General features: G+C 37.9%; 2 protein-coding genes and 1 non-coding gene across 4 annotated transcripts; 2 read left to right on the forward strand and 1 right to left on the reverse strand.

Moving 5' to 3' along the window:
* Window positions 1–3,411, forward strand: LOC104767000 (DNA polymerase epsilon subunit B-like). 2 transcript variants are annotated; one of them, XM_010491005.3, is made up of 12 exons: window positions 1–340; window positions 449–655; window positions 786–939; window positions 1,039–1,170; window positions 1,289–1,363; window positions 1,691–1,795; window positions 2,070–2,200; window positions 2,295–2,389; window positions 2,471–2,570; window positions 2,708–2,822; window positions 2,929–3,039; window positions 3,142–3,411. In XM_010491005.3, exons 2-12 carry the CDS (start codon window positions 648–650, stop codon window positions 3,280–3,282), a joined length of 1,167 nt encoding a protein of 388 aa, XP_010489307.1. In that variant the 5' UTR covers window positions 1–340; window positions 449–647; the 3' UTR covers window positions 3,283–3,411. The 2 variants fall into 2 exon arrangements, with proteins under 2 accessions (XP_010489307.1, XP_019096956.1); XM_019241411.2 differs by having other exon boundaries at window positions 85–340; window positions 449–659.
* A 5,241-nt stretch (window positions 3,412–8,652) lies between these two features.
* On the forward strand, window positions 8,653–8,759 carry LOC147920862 (small nucleolar RNA R71). The gene has a single exon (XR_015591950.1). It is a non-coding gene; the product is annotated as a small nucleolar RNA R71 (small nucleolar RNA).
* Window positions 8,760–16,627: 7,868 nt separating this feature from the next.
* LOC147920863 (uncharacterized) lies at window positions 16,628–17,017 on the reverse strand. Its single transcript, XM_087501265.1, has one exon. It carries the CDS (start codon window positions 17,015–17,017, stop codon window positions 16,628–16,630), a length of 390 nt encoding a protein of 129 aa, XP_087357391.1.
* Between the last annotated feature and the right edge of the window lie 240 nt (window positions 17,018–17,257).

Genomic DNA, 17,257 nt, shown 5'->3' on the forward strand with positions numbered 1-17,257 from the left:
GTTAAATGAAAGTTTGTATTCACTCTTAATTTTTTTTTTCGTTTTCCGCTAATTTGGTGGGTTGGGTTTTTCCCGAAGATTCCCGCCCAGAAAGAAAAATGTAAGGTTTCAGAGGAGAGAGAGAGAGAGAGAGAGAGAGAGAGATAAGAGTCTTCGATTCGAAACGAAGAAAGCAAAAAGAGGCAGGGAGAATGAGAAGGTGTACGAGGAGGAGATATATACAGAAGCAATTCAGAATAAGAGGGTACCACCTCATTCATAATCGATGCCTTAGACATGATTGTAGACTTCCCAGATGAAGATATCAATCATCTTCTCAATCTCCTTCAGCAGGAATCGCGTATTTGTCTGATTTTCCTCTGATATATGCGACTGCTTATCGATTCTCTCATATAGAATAGTTGGGCTTTTTTTTTTATATATATATATATTAAAAAAAATGTTGCAGGTTCTTCTTCTATAATCGATGTGGAATCAATTGAAAACGTGATTAACGCGGCGGCGGCAGAAGAATCGACTGTTTATCCCTTGGCCATCATCGACAATGTGTTTCTGGTGCCAAAATATCGATATGATGTTTGTTAATAAGCGATTCATCCAGTAACTAAGGCTTCTACTTTCTTCTGTTACTAAGACTTTGTCAGTTGATGGATTGGTAGGTGTGTAGATAATAGATCCTTTCGATTGATATTATGACACAGATGTCCCATTGTGCCTTGGTGGTAGATGTCGACATTGATGGCATAAACACTTTTGCACTGACTGAAATATATATTTGATTCCAGGCATGTGAGTAATCTGCCTGTTCACGGCGAGGCTTCTGCAAAAATACAAGTATACAGGGAACGTTTCAGATTGCTGTTGCAGAGAGTTTCTCGCTCTGAGTATTTTTCTAGCCCAGCATTTGATGCTGAAATATCGCAATCTAACAAATACGAGGTTGGTTCCTCTCACATCTTTTTTTTTTTTTTTTTTTTTTTTGTTTTGGTAAAACCTAAAACTACTTAGGAGTTTGTCATTGCATGTTCTGTCTAGTAGATATCTTCCATCCAGTCTCTAATCGGTCTGACGGGAACGAAATGGGTGATGGGCTTGATATCACAGATGGAAGATGGGCACTTCTACCTTGAAGACCTTTCAGCTTCTGTAGAGGTTGATTTGTCCAAAGCAATATCCTTTTTTTTTTCTCTCTCTCTTTAGTTTCGTAGTTCCATCTAAAATCTGGACTTACATAAAAAATGCATCTCAAATTATTGCTGTATGATTACTTTTCTTTGACAATCAGTACAAGATAACCACTGGTTTTTTCACAGAGAATACTATCCTTTTCGCAGAAGGTGAAATGCACAACGGCATCTTTCAGGTATATTAGAGTGTAAGTTGCATATTTTATACGTTCCACGATTCTCATAGGTTGTTGTTGTCCATCTTGAGATCAAGATGTTAATTATTTTGGGTGGGAATTGTATATAGAGCTAATTCGTGTGTATGGGTCTCCTCTGTGACCAATAATAATATGTACATAAGTCCCCATAAACAACACACTTGAAGAAAACAATTGGAATATGTAACTGAATGTTCCCATCAACATAATGATGGCCTTGTAAACAGAGGCTCAATTTCAAATGACTACATTCTTTGATTTACCTGTTCCGCTTCTAAAAGCTTTTTCTTCATGTCTTTGGTAAAGGTTATTACATGCGGGTTTCCTCCTTTAGAAAACAGGGATAACACGTTAAAGGTACACCCTGAGGATGACTTCTTCGGATGTGGCAGGCCAGATAAACGAAAAAAGGTAACCCTTGAGTCGTTGTTTTTGTACTTCTGGATTTGAGGAAGTCCGGTCCCATGCCTTACATAGCAAAGTCACAGCAGAAATACAAATATACGATATTTTTGCCCCTGTTCACAGGGTAGACTTGCAGAACTAGAAAGCGAAGCGGTGGATGACACGTTTGTCATATTGTCTGACTTATGAGTTGGAGTACCAACAACTGTATTTTTAGCATAAATCTTTTGTGTTTAAAGATTATTTCTTGATTAGCCAAAATGTGTTGTCCACTTCGAAGGTTCTCGGGAAGTTGGAAACAGTTCTTGATCGTTTTGAAAGAGTGAAGATAGTGCCCTCTTTGTTAGTTTTCATGGGAAGCTTTTGTTCTCGCCCATGCAACTTATCATTTTGTTCTTATTCAAGCCTTAGGTAAGGGATCATTTTATTTAAAGTTTCCTCAATTGTGTTGTCGAAAATCTGGTCTTATGTATTATTGAGGACATGCATCCATTTCATTTTTCAGGCAGCAGTTTGGTAAACTTGGGAGAATAATTGGAAACCATCCACGGCTAAAAGAAAGCAGTCGGTTTTTATTCATTCCAAGTCCTGGTGACGCAGGTACCATTTCTCCATCACTATCTTAATAATGCCACGGTCCATGAAGAGACATGACTAATCAAAACAAATTATAACTGACAGGTCCTTCGACAGTCTTGCCAAGATGCAGTTTACCAAACTATTTAACTGAAGAGCTTCGAGGCATTATTCCCAATGCGATTTTTTCAAGCAATCCTTGCAGGTGAGTATTCTACAGTGTGAACTCTCTATTGTTCTTTATTATGGTGTTTGGCTTCTGAATTATGTATGAGGATTTATTGAGATGGACGGACGGAACTCAAAATCTGAAGCATTGATCTTTGTGTTTGTAAAATGCAGAGTAAAGTTCTATAACCAGGATATTGTGTTCTTCCGACAAGACGTTGTGTACCGAATGAGCCGTTCATGCTTAATATCCCTTTCCTCAGAAGAAACTAATGACCCCTTTGAGGACGTAAAACATCTCTCGTCTACACTATTTTCAAACTTTTGATTTGACAATTTTTTTTTTTTTCGGGTAATAACAAATAGTCTGAAACTTGTGAAATGTGTGGGTTCAGCTTGATTCCACAATAATTCATCAGAGCCATCTTTGTCCTCTACCTCTCATGGAGCAACCCATCATTTGGAACTATGATCACTGTCTACAACTGTATCCAACTCCTCATACGGTATATTCTTACATCTTATTATAGGTTGAGTTGTGCATAATTTTGGAAGCATGAAACCAAACTTAAACAAAAGAAGGATTGTTGTTGTTGTTATTAAAACAGATAGTATTAGGTGACAAGAGTGAGCGAAAGGTGTGCAAGTTTGGGGGAGCAACATGTTTCAATCCGGGCTCCTTTTCAACTGATAGCACCTTCGTAGCTTATCGGCCTTCCACTCAAAAAGTCGAACTCTCTGCTCTGTGATTCTCTTTTCAGACAAAAATCCTGGGATCAAAACATAACTTTATGTCCTCTTCCTTGTTCCATTGTTGTATTATTATTATTATTATCTCCTAGACACGTGATCTCTTTAATTTAACCAAATCTATTCAATGCCTGCCTGCCTGCATATAGATCGACCATATCAGAGAAGGGTCAATCTGAATCATCATAAAGGTCGAAATTGCGGTTTTGAAGCCCAGGTTTCTATTTTTGGAAGATTTATGATTTTTGCGTTTCCAATTTTTTAAAGGTTTAAAAAAGAACGATTTGGAATCATATTAATAATTTTGGAATATTAGAAATAAAGGATAAATATTTAAATATTTGTTTATATATGCATTCTAGAATTAGAGTTGGTGATATATTAAAGGGATTTTCAGAAAAAACTTTTTAGAAATACTATATTATTTTTATCTTTCTAAAAGTACTATAATCCACTTTTTGGTCATGAGTATGTGACTATTTTACCCTTGACGAATGTGTGGTGAGGGAGAGTGAGTGGATTAGATGTGTTAGATATGCAAACTTTAAATGTGCAAAAAATAAATGATTGACAATTTTGAGAAAAAGAAGAAAAGAGATAGAATATCTCAAATAACAATATATTTTTTTAAAAAAGTATTGGAAAGTTAGAAAATAATGTTGAGAAGTTTGAGTTTTCAGAAATACAAAATTTTCTATCATCTACAAATTCAAATTGGTAGATAATATTGATTTTTTACAAACATATCCACAATATTTGAATCGGTAGACGATATTGAATTTCTAAAAATACGAATTTGTCTATTATTGTCCACAGAGATTTCATAACGTAATGTTGTTCTAAAACATGTCCACCGAGGTGGAAAATGTTGTCTACCATGATTTAGCGTTTGGAAGCCAACATTCAAAAAAGTCAATGACAACTTGTCCACCATTTGTATAAATCAAAATAGTCCATCAACTAATACATTATAGTTTACAATATAGTTTTAGTTATAAATTCATAAAGGACAACATTTTTACATATATTGTATATTATTGTCCACAATTGGTAGACAACATTGTTGATGTAAATACAACTTGTCCACACGTTGTATCCTAAAGAAAACAACACCAAACATCAAACTTTTTAAGTGAAATCAAACATCATGGATAGTAAAGCGACGATTGGTTGGTTGTTCGACCCGATCCGATCCAACTGAGCCTAGATTTGTTCATGAAGTTTCATCCTCTTCTTCTTAATCTCATTTTATTCAGCTATAAATGCTGAAAGAGAAAAACAAGTCAATTAATCCTTGCTTCGATGTCGAAGTCGTTAAAATTGAATTCTCAGATGCATCATTAATTGCTGGAGAGGTTTCATTTAGATAAAATAAAATTGATTTGAATGAGGTTGAGATTGTTCTCCCCATCAGCAATTTACATAAAGGAAAGAGAAATACATGAGAGAGAGAAGAAATAAAAAAAAAAAAAAAAAAGAAGAAAGAAGACATCAAGAAAGAAAAACGGAAGTAAAAGAAAGGATGTCGTGTTGAATCCTATGGAGCTGCTTCAATTGAAGCTCCAACTTGAGTTCTTTGATCAGCAAATGCTTTGTTAGTCGATCGACACCCTCTGCAGACAGAAACATGGTCGAAAAATCGTTTGTTAGTTGCAGTTAGATTGTGTTGGTAAGTCAATCCTCGGATGATTATTCCGTTAAGAAGCACTCAAACACAAGTTAAAAGCAACATGATAGATAGATAGTTCATAATTTCATACAAATCCAAACACAAACTGACTCAATGCAAGAAGAAAAATGACTCAATACGAAAAATAAAAACCTAAGAGTGGGTTGTCTCCCACTAAGCGCTTGATTTCAGTCATTAGCTTGACTGTGTCAGAGCTCAGGCATCAGGTTGAACAGAAAGTGGCAATGTATGCCGCCGAGAGAATGTCCTCTTCATCCAAGGTGATGTATAAGCTTTAGGTGCATGAGGTCTGCCAAGAATGTGAGGAATAGGACAAGGGCGGGACTTAGGTATGGGTGGGCTTCTTTTATAGCCTACAAAATCATCAACAGAAGAAACAAGCACTCTACGATAATCTCGTGGCTTGGTTAACTGCAGAACAATTTAAGTACATTTGAAATTCTTATTGATGAATGGAGAAGGTTTGGGTGAAGAAGATGCGTGTACATTTGCCTTACATGCGGACTATGGAGTGTATAGAAGGGAGTTTTCTGTTTGGGAACAGCTTTCAGACCTGAAGCATAGAGAATGTCGTACGAGCGCTCAGTTCTGGTTAAGTTCGGGCTCAGTCGTGGAGGAGTGTCGACTGACACAGAGGAGGTGTCGATCGACACTGAGCCTGATGCTGGTCTCCCAGCTTCTTCTTTGCAGATCTCATCAAACTTCTCAACAAAAAAAAGTATGCCCATCATTAGTAGGAGCTCTCCTCAGCTTATCCATCTCCAAGTTCATACCCAAACCTCCCACATCCAGTTCTATATGTCCCTTCTTCACATCTATGATGGCACCAGCTGTAGCCAAGAAAGATCTTTCTAAGATGAGAGGATCATTAGGCTCTTTATCATACTTCAGCACACAAATTCAGTGGGAATCATGAAATCTCCAGTCTTAATTGGAATGTCCTCGAGGAAACCTTCAGGAATTCTTTGGGATCTATCAGCTAAGATAAGAGATATCTTAGTCGGCTTGAATTTTGTTATCCTAAGTCTCACAGCAACAGAATGTGACATCAGGTTAATACTAGAGCCAAGATCGCAAAGAGAGTGAGGAAACCTTCCTGTGGAGATAGAACAATCTAACACAAAACTTCCATGATCTGGTAGCTTCTATGCAATTCTACTCTGGATCACTGCACTCACTTTCTCAGAGACAGTCACTTTCTCTTTCCTATCTTTCTTCCTTTGAGTAGGTTGGTTCAACAGAATTGTACTGACATCTTTGGTAAGTAGTGCTCCTTCCTTAGGACTCAAACCATTAGATACCATCCTTGATATGATCATGAGACCATCCAAGACGACCCTTGAGTCTTGCTCACCTCAAACGAAGTCAAAGGTCAACTCTTCCAGCCAAACTACTATTTGGAATACATTCTTACCTCATCTAGAGAATATCTCGAGGTGGAATCAGTACAATCAGAGTTCTGATGAAGGAGTTATTTATTTTACAGCTCAGCTGAACTCATGGCTACGTGATTTGGACCTACGAGTATTCAAAGGAGGAGTACTACCAAGTAAGAAGGATTCAAGCTATGAACCAAACTGTTCTGGAATCTTGATCCATTCCGAAACCATGGAGATTTGGAATCACATTAAGATCAGTTCATATGTGAAAGATATGGAGATTTCAAGTCAGTGGATCTATCCTAGTTCTAGTTTCGCGTCTGAGCCAAAGATCGTGTTACACAGACCAACTCAGCAACAATTTCGACACGAAATCAGTTGGAGGATGTCAATGGATCACTTATGTTTCCAAAAAGCCCAAGAACACAAGATTTGGCCAATAAACAACAAGGTTACGCCCCATTTCCCAAAGGAAGTCAATCTAGTTCTACACTTGAAGAGCTTTAGGTCCAATTGGTTTAGGAGCTTCCAAAATTACGTATGACAACCAGGAGGTGTTTCTACTAATTCCAGGATGGAGTAAAGATACAGCCCATGTTGTTTCTCATCAGCAAGTTGGATCAAAAAGTCAAAGTCAAAGAAGATCAAGGAAACACTTAATGGGTTAATTCAAGAGCTTATGGCCAAAGAGAGCATGAGAAAATCTATTGGAGATGATATTTATCAAGTCTAGCTCACTTTGATCCTAAATCAAGTCCAATAAATCCTAAAATAAGCACTTTATTTTGTGGTCAAAGAGGGATGACGAAAATTGAGTTCAACTCACCTTGGAAAGGACACCTTGGGAAGAATACATTTGGGAAGGAAAACTTCAAGTCTTGGGTCTTCATTCAACTATCTATATTTAATGTTTTTTAGTTTCAAAGAATAATCAATACTTGCTTTGTTACCAAGTTTCTTATCCCTATATAAACACATGTAATCTCATTTGAGAATCAATCAATTTTCTTTTTCATTTTAAGAGTCTATCTCTTTGTTCTTTCTCTAGAACATTTCTTTGTTTCTTGGTGTGTAATATCCAAGTAACAGACTCCTCTTGCTGGACTAGTGTGTTATATCTAGCAGCGATTGGAGTTGGAAATATCAGCAACCTTTCGCAACTGCTGTGCGACCCCTCAATCCATCAAATCTCCCTTGTTGCACCTTGCACCTTGGCAAGTTTCTATCCTTTCTAATCCGGCTGAGTGATCCTCTAATTTGGGCGTATCAATCCTCTTCACATACCGTTTAATCTCAGGAGAAAACTTGACTGCATCAACCAAAGGCATCTCTATCATCACCTTATCCATCATAGCCTTGCATCTAGCCTCCTCAAGCTCCTGCTTGGACCTTCTTGGCTTAGGAAAAGGAATCTTAGGTTGGTACACCCTCTCAGCAGCTGGAACCGGAGATTTTGCAACTTCGGGTTCTGTCTGAGATGAGTGTTGACCGACACCCAGTTGGTGTCGATCGACACCATCATCTGGTGTTGACTTCTCCGTCTCGGATTTGGCCGATTTCTCTCCCTGTTATGCAGAAACAATTTCACCATCATCTTTATCTCTCACTACTTTGGCATTGCAAGCATGCTTGGGGTTTGACTCAGTTCTTCCATGAAGAAAACCCTCTTGTCGTTTGACAAACCCAGCAGTCTGTGCAACTTGACTCTCTAGCTTCTTAACATGAAAATTCCATGCATCAATCTTTCCAATAAGCTCATTGTAGACATTATCAATATTTCCATTCAAATCCACTGTTAACTTCTGTTGACCTTCCAAAATCTGTTCAAGCATTGATTCCATTTTGCTCTCTGAATTTGGTGGAGGGAGGGATTGGTAATAAGAAGAACCATAGTTCCTAGTGAAGTTGTTGTTCGGATTTCCTGTGAAGGAATTCTTCGGACCAAACCACTTATTTTGATACCCATTGATGTAGTTCACATCCTTTTCATCCTCCGACTCTGGCTCATATGTCTCAACCTCTACAGCAAAATGAACTGATTTCTTACCCACAAGAAGATTGTGAACTGAATCAAACTTAGCATTAACCGAAGCTAGCTGGTTTGAATCATAGCCTCCATGTAATCTCTTTCTCTCAGCATCGGCTCTCTTAGTGCTATTGTTGGAGGCCAAATTTTTAATCAGGTTCTCAGCTTCATCTGGAAATCTTGTCTTGAAGTTTCCATGGCTAGCAACATCCAAATCTAACTGATACTCCAGTCACATCCTCTGAAAAAGATACTCAACAATTGTACCCTTGAGAAACCATGGTGTGGACAGTCCCTCTGATAAGCTTTGAATCTCACCCAAGCTGCCTTGAAAGCTTCATCTGGTCTTTGCTTGAAAGAGGACAGCTTGACTCTCAGCTCATCAGACATTACATCATCATAAAAGTAGTTGAGAAAAGCCACCTTAATGTCTTGCCAATTTGTCAATGAACCTGGTTGCAACTGCTTCAACCATTGAGATGCTTCAACCATTGAGATTCTTCTCCTGCAAGTGAGTATGGAAAGAGCTTGCAATAGATGTAATCTTCAGTCACCCAAGTAGCCTTGATACTAGTCACAAGATCTTCAAAATGTTCAATGTGGTCCAGAGGCTTCTCATTGGAAAAGTTAAAGAAAGGTCTTTGTCCAACTAGCTGGAAGTAAGCAGTCTTCAACTCAAAGTCATTTCTTGGGAATAGAGGTGGAACAATTGCAGAGCGGTTCTCATACATCATATAGCTCTATTGAAGTCTGCAATGGTCCTGATTAAATCCTGGTTCTTCGAACCGGGTTGTTAACGTGGTTGGCAGCTCCACGTGCATCTGTTGGAGGTGGATGTCGATCGACACCCTGTTGGCGTTGGTGAACACCAACGTTCTGCTACTCAGCGACAACGATTTCAGCAATTACATTGCCTTCCGCATCAATCTTTTGGCCTTGCTCATTGCGCAAGTGGCCCTCTTGATCCTCAAGACACCAGCCTCAGCTGCTCTCAGAATAATTGTGTTGAACATCTGCAAGGATTTGACTGCTTTTCGGTTTTCACACTCTAGTTTTCCTAACTCTTGGTTTGAAAGCTTCACAACTGGACCAGTTTTTTTGTTCCTAGTGTTAGGCATTGAAGGCATAACCTTGAAACACACAAGAGAAGAGAAACAAAAAACGTGTTAGTAGAAAATAAAAAGAAATATTTAAATGAAATTAAAAACTCAAATCTAATGGTAGATCAAAAGAGTCTCCGACAATGGTGCCAAAATTTGATATGCTCAAATTTATACCCTAGAGCTACTCTCTCAAATTAAGAGATCATTGTAGTACTTAGGGGTCGAATTCCACAAGGACTCTAGACTACACAATAAATTATAGAGTTTTATGATTAGGCTAAACAGATTAATTTGTATTAAAATAAAAACAATGCAAAATACTAAAATAAAAGTGTTGTAAATTCAGAAGATTAAAAAACTAGGTCTAGGAAATTTCTTAGGTAACTATGAAATATTAAATCAATAAATAAATTAGGATTCAAGCAATTAAAAATCAGATCTAGAACTCTAATCTCTTTTGTAAAATAAATCAGTTCTCACTACAAATATTATCTTAGTTTAAAACCCAAAAATCCAAATCTCTTTGTAAAATTCAAGGTTGAAATCAGCTTTAAAAACAAGTTTAGTTTGTTCACAAAATCAAATCTCTTGGTAAAAAGTAATTTTGCTCATCAAAGGTTTTATCAGGAAAATCAATTATATTTTCACATCAATTAATTTTCCTAGGTTATTAATTCTAGGTGATCAATCAAGAATTAATATGAAGAACAACCTATGATGAAGATCTTGAAAGGTAATGAACCCTAAAAAATAACAGATCTAATAAACCATAAAAATTCTGTGAAAAACTCTGAACTTAACAAGCAAACTACTCAGATATGTTTAATAAAGAACAAAACATCTTTTCTGAATAATAAGCAATAGATATTAAAAATAAAAAAGGGAGTTTAGAAATCTTCTTTCTACAAAAGAATTCAGATCCATCTCTCCCAAAAGTTCTCAATATATCTCTCTCAGAAAGCTGCTAAAATAAAACTTAAGGGTTTCTAAAACCTAAAAATACTATATATAAGTCCTAAAACACGTCAAGGTCTTGTGCTGCAATTATGGAAAACTTCAGGAAGTTTTGTAAAACTTCCAAAACTTGGCTCGTGTATCGGCTCAACTAGGTGTCGACCGACACCATCACTTTTGAACAGCTTCAACTTGATTTCTTCGGTTTAAAGCTCCAAAATGATCCAAATTGCTTTACTCTACTCCATCCGTGCTTAAATCCTAGAAAATATGAAAAGACTCAAAAATCACACTTGTATCATGGTTAAAAACCACAAAAACCATGATATATCAATTCCCCCAGACTTAGTCTTTGCTTGCCCTCAAGCAAACAAAAACTTAGACCTGCGAAAGAAGTTTGAAAATGCGGAAACTCCTTTTCTTTTTAGAGAAATGCCATGATCATCGAAACCATAATCCATATACTTAGAAGATAAATCCAAATCGAACCACCATGTACTTATTCGTTGACATTCTTAGCATCCCAAATTCAAACCAAATTCCACAACATCCTCCATTAAGCCTTCGTCAATGGGACTCATCAATTTGATCAATGTCAAGAACCTTCTAGACTCATTCCCATATTATACCATAACAAGCAAGAAGATATATTTACAACCTGTGGTACTCTTTCTCTCCCCCAGACTTGTTCTATTTTATCTTGCTTCGAGCTTTGCTCTGTTTTTTTTTTCTGAGATTTTTTTTTCTTTTAATCAAAGGTGTAGGCGAATAGTGGGGTCATCGGTAATTTACCTACCCCTTGCTTCCAAGCTTTGTGTGATCATTTGATTCAAGAGTAGAATAATGGGGTCACAGGTAATTTACTTACCACTCTAAACTGATCAAAATCATGTCATCTTTTATTCTCTTTTTTTTTTCTTTTTCAACAAATCTCTCAGGAATAATGTCTTAACTTGAATAAGGGAGACAAGTACCATTTTTTTTAAGAAATCTTACTTGTCCAGTATGAACAAGGAGTCAAGCCCTATGAACACCAATCTCCTTGTTGAGGTAAAAAGAAAAGCGCAAATATTACTTTGGGAAGTTTTGTAAAACTTCCAAAACTTGGCTCATGTGTCGGCTCAACTGAGTGTCGACCGACACCAAGAGTGGCATCGACTGACACAATCACTCTTGAACAGCTTCAACTTGATTTCTTCGGTTAAACTCTCCAAAATGATCCAAATTGCTTCACTGTGCTCCATCCGTGCTAAAATCCTGGAAAACCTGTAAAGACTCAAAAACATCCTACAAAACAAATCAAAAGAATCAAAAAGTTCACTTATACCATGGTTAAAAACCACAAAACCATGATATATCAGCTTGTCAAGTGGATCTGTTCAAACAATTTCTTATTTCTGTTGGTCCACAAAGTCCACAAGATCCAGGGAGAGGTTTATGATTTTTGCGTTTTCGATTTTTTAAAATTTGAAAAAAGAATTATTTGGAACCATACGAATAATTTTGGGATATTAGAAATAAAGGATACCTGAGCCTGAAAAAAAAAGCAAAATAAAAGGCTCCATTACTAAAAACCAAAACTTTTCTACAAGAAGCTATGATATGCTCAAATTAATCCCTGGAGCTACTCTCTCAAACAAGAGATCACTGTAGTACTTAGGGGTCGAATTCTTCAGAGACTCAAGATCAAACACTATAGATTATCGAGTTTTATTATTACGCTAAACAAGTTAATTAATTATTGAAAAGGCAATGCAAATATTCAAATAAAAGTGTTGTGAAATCAGAAAATCAAAAGGTTAAGCCTAGGAAATTTCTCAGGAAAATATGAAATATTAAATCAGTAAATTAATTAAGGTTCAAGCAATTAAAATCAGATCTAACTCTAAACAATATTTGTAAAATAAATCAGTTCTCACTGCAAATATTATCTAAATTTAAAACCAGAAAATCCAAATCTCTTTGTAAAATTCTAGGTTAAAAATCAGCTTTAAATTCAGGTTTAGATAAGTTGACAAACCTACTAAATCAAATCTCTTTGTAAAAAGTAATTTTGCTCATCAATGGTTTTATTCAGGAAAACAATTATATTCTCATATCAATTTATTTTCCTATGATAATAATTCTAGGTGATCAATCAAGAATTATTATGAAGAACAACCAAGGATGAAGATCATAAAAGATTAAGAACCCTAAAATCACAGATCTAATAAATCATAAAAACCCTATGAAAAACCCTAAACCTAACAAGCAAATTACTCAGACATGTTTAATGAAGAATAAATCATAATTCTGAATAACATGCAATAGATATTGAAAAGTAAAAGAGGGAGTTTAGAAATCTTCTCTCTACAAAGAATTCAGTTTCGTCTCTCCCAAAAGCTCTCAAAAACTGCTAGAAAAATAACTTCCTAGTTTCTAAAACCCAAAAATAAAATATATGCATCCTAAAACATGTCCAGGGGCTTATGTTGCAATTGTGAAAAACTTCGGGGAAAATTGTAAAATTTCCAATTCTTGTTCTCTCGTCGGATAAAACAGGGTGTCAACCCACACCAAGGTGGTGTCGATCGACACCATCACTCTGATTCGACTCCAAGTTTGTTTCCTCCGGGTTAAATGCTGCAAAATGATCCAAATTGCTCCATTTCGCTCCATCCGTGCCAAAATCCTAGAAAACCTGTAATGACACAAAAACAACCTAGAAAAAAAATCAAAAGAGTTTAAAAGCACACTTATATCATGGTTAAAAACCATAAAAACCATGATATATCAACTCCCAGACTTAGCCTTTGCTTGTCCTCAAGAAAAACAGAAACTTAAACTTGTGAAAGAGGTTTGAAAACATGGAATTCACTCAACTGCAGGTAACTGTTTTTCGCACTCTTCATCGACTTGATCTTCAGAACTTACTTCATATACTTTGTCAATTGAGAAGCATCAACATTCCTTACTCAAATCCCATAATTCTTAGGAATCTCTAGTCTTACCATTGTCATCTCATTACATAAATTAAAGCAAATACAGGTGAGTTCTTACCTTGGTGTATCCATCAGTGGCATATGAACTCTCTTCAGGCCAAGACATTCTTCATACATCTCCTTTCCTCTCCCTTTTCTCACTTCCAATGGATTGTTTTTTTTTTTTTTTTCTGAATCAAAGGTGTAAGCGAATACCGGGGTCATCGGTAATTTACCTACCCCTCGCTTCCAAGCTTTGTGTGATCATTTGACTCAAGAGTAGAATAATGGGGTCGCAGGTAATTTACCTACTCCTCTAAACTGATCAAAATCATCTCATCTTATATTCTCCTCTTTTCTTCTTTTTTTTTTTAGTTTTTTTTTAAGTATTGAAGGGAAAAGAGAGGGGAGACATACTTTGAAAAATTGCAATGTCTTGTATGGCCTGAAGACGAAGTCTAGTCCACTGATTTCCAACTCCAAAGTAAGAGATTAAGTCCGGTTAAAATCCTGATAAAAGTTGAGACAACGTTGGTTGAACCAGATATCCTTTGAATAAGGGCTTTCGGGATTGTTGATACAGCTCATAGTCTTTTCCACACTTTAGTTCTGAGGTCAAGCTTAGTCAAGAGTCATTAGAGTGTTAGCCAAAGAACAGAAACCATTAGTTAGAGATCCTAATTCCAAAAAGAAAAATTTGAAACATTTGACTCAATAAAAACAAAAACGGTTTTGACACAAGTTAGTAGTTAATACTAACCTTCCCCAGACTTAAACGACACTGTCCCCAGTGTTATCAAGCAAGGGAAAAGTAAATAAACAAAAATATGTTGAAAAATTGTAAAGAAAAGATGAACATTCTTGGGTTACCCATCGGTGTCGACCGACACCATTGCAGTGTCGATCGACACCCTCGGCGTATGGTGATTGTTGGCCGAAACTCCTTGTTAGTTGCAGACTTGCAGTTAATTGTGTTGTTGGATGTTAATTCTGTTAAGAAGCACTCAAACACAAACACAGGTTAAAAGCAACATGATAGATAGATAGTTCAAAAGTTCAAACAAATTTCAAACACAAACTAACTCAATGCAAGAATAAAAATGACTCAATCCTAAAAAGGGAAAAAGATAAAGAAAACCATGATCAGAAGCTAAACATCAGCAGCAGCATCTTCGTCATCAGAGACGGGATCAACAGGTGGTGAAGACGCGAAAGGTGACCGGGGCCTAGTAGGACGAATGCAGCAACGAGACAGCTTGGCCATGCCATTCCAAATAGAACGCAAAGCAGTAACCACATAGGCCTGATGAGCTCCTTGAGACATAGTGGCGGGATCCTCTGGTGGCTCTGGAAACTCAAGTAGAGCGGTAGCAGAGGAAGAACCAATCTCAAAACCTCCAGCAGGGTCAGGAGCAGGTACAGAAGGAGTAGCGGAAGCAGCAGCAGACCGGGAAGCTCGATGACGATGGGTAGGAGGAACAATGACAAAGTCGGCAGCGGATGGAAGAAAACGCAACTGCTCTGGATCCTCTCCAATAGTAGTGAGGTCTGGTCTAGGAAGGCGTATCAGATGCTCTCCAATCTCATCCATGAATCTCCACAACAATCCTGGCTTCATCCAGGTTGTACTCCTCATATACTGCTCATCCATGAGAGCCCGCTGTGGCAGAACACTGTACCCGTCAGTCGGGATGTTCTTCCACTGAAGAATAGCTGTGATAAGGCTCCCAACTTGCTCAATTTTTTGGCCGTGACCCAAAAACGGTTTGGTCTGAAGGGAGACCAAGTGATGTGCAAAAACAGCCCCAAAGTTGGGCAATGAAGGGTCCTGCCGCTCAGTCAAATCCGGAATCAATCGTCTAACTCCAATCCCCAATAGATAAAGCTCAGCAGCTCTCATCTTGTTTGGTTCCATCTTGCACAAAAAAGTGGTCCCAATAGCCCGAAGAACATAACGAAGTACGGGATGGCGAACATTTGTCTGAACACACTTCTTGGAGTCATAATCTCCATTTCCTATATAAGACCACAAAACACCAACATCCAAATAGGTCTGAGGCAAAGCAGTACCTCTATACCACCGTGGCCAATCAAAAATGTCACACAGATGAGGCAAAGTCACTAAATATGGTATCCCGCGAATACAGAAATGCAACTCTCCCTGACGTGGTTCCGATGCCTGTTCATTGTCATAGACAACCCACACAGTAGCCATAAACTGTCTCACCAAATCGGGATAGCAATCATACTGTCTGGTGCAAACCGTCCCCAAATTAATCTTATCTAACAATCCTAAGACCTCATCATGAATCCGAAGTCTATGCAGAACAGCTGGATCAACAAACTTAGTCTGTTCTATTTCTACTCCTAACCAGGCATTATAAACAATGTCTCATACTCTCCCTAAACATCCAATGGTCTGTTGATAAACTCAGCCTTCTTAAGTTCTGCAAGAGGATTCTCCCATACCTGTTGAGTTGGGATTGGCACATTTTCTTCCTTGGGCCATGGGAAACGAGATGGAATGGGAGATGGAAGTGAAAGATCTGGGAGGTCAGAGGAAGCTCTCACCGGAGCTCGCGGAGGCGGACGGCGATTGGACTGGCGAGTTGGGCGAGAATATGAAGCTTTGCCATCGTCGGTTCGTGTCTTCTTGGTTGGTGCCACCACTCCAAAACACGAAATTGACACTGAATACGGGTAGAGGACTCGAAATCGATCAGGTTAGTCTTGGAATCACTCAAAACGGATCAGTATTAGAAAAGTTATGAAGCTTTGAAGATTTGCATCGGGTTTTCTTGTTTTATGCAACGAAGGAGACGACTCGGGGGTTAAATCGTGATGGCCTCGATTTTAACGGTGTCGACCGACACCCATTAAGTGGTATCGGTCGATGTTGCTTCATTCAGACCCGGCCCAATTACAATTTCAGGCCCAATTTCGCAAATCCAATTATCAAACCCATTAACCCTTCTATCCATCTGCGATCCAATAACGGTGAAGACCGACACCCTGGTGGTGTCGGTCGATGCTCTGCCTTGATCAGTGATATCCGAAACATTTTCATCTGTTTTTTGTTTTTTTTGTTTTAATTCTGAAACAAAGAAAACTCAAAACCAAAAATCAATATGTTAGGAATCCTAAAAGAAAATTGAAAAATAAATAGTTCCTACCAGTGGGTTGCCTCCCACTCAGCAGTTATTTTAAGTCATTAGCTTGACTTGGCAACGGATTAGGCGGAGGGTGCTTCGTCCAAACGCACAATGTGTCCGTCTGGTATCTGGGCTTGAGCCCAATAATGTTTCACCCTTTGACCATTAACACTGAACTTCTCTCCCTTGGAGTTTAGCAACACAATAGCTCCATATGGTCTAACTTCATGGACAGTAAAAGGACCAGACCAACGGGAACCAAGTTTACCTGGGAATAGCTTCAAACGAGAATTGTAAAGGAAAACCTGGTCATTGGGCTCAAAATGTCTGGAGATGATCTTCTTATCATGATAAGCCTTGGTTCTCTCCTTGTACAGCTTGGAATTCTCATATGCATGAAATCGCAGCTCATCCAACTCATTCAACTGCACTAACCTTCTCTCTGAAGCTGTCTTGGCATCTAAACTCATCAACTTAACTGTCTAGGCTGCCTTGTGCTCTAACTCCACCGAAAGATGACATGCTTTCCCATAAAGCAGATGGAAAGGTGTGGTGCTAAGTGGTGTTTTATAAGACGTTTTATACGCCCATAGTGCATCATCAAGCTTTATCGCTCAATCCTTCCTTGTAACACCAACTGTCTTTTCAAGAATCTCCTTAATCTGCCTGTTGGAAACCTCTACTTGACCACTAGTCTGAGGGTGATATGG

This window comes from Camelina sativa, chromosome 19, assembly GCF_030686135.1.
Source record: "Camelina sativa cultivar CO46 ecotype springtype chromosome 19, ASM3068613v1".
Classification (NCBI taxonomy): Eukaryota; Viridiplantae; Streptophyta; class Magnoliopsida; order Brassicales; family Brassicaceae; genus Camelina; species Camelina sativa.

Bases quoted from the DNA above. Each gene is read 5' to 3' on its own strand.
- LOC104767000 (XM_010491005.3), top strand. The intron at 2,823-2,928 runs GTAAAACATCTC...GTGTGGGTTCAG, and splicing joins CTAATGACCCCTTTGAGGAC to CTTGATTCCACAATAATTCA. The intron at 3,040-3,141 runs GTATATTCTTAC...TTATTAAAACAG, and splicing joins TGTATCCAACTCCTCATACG to ATAGTATTAGGTGACAAGAG.
- LOC147920863 (XM_087501265.1), bottom strand. From the start codon at position 17,017: ATGAGTTTAGATGCCAAGACAGCTTCAGAGAGAAGGTTAGTGCAGTTG.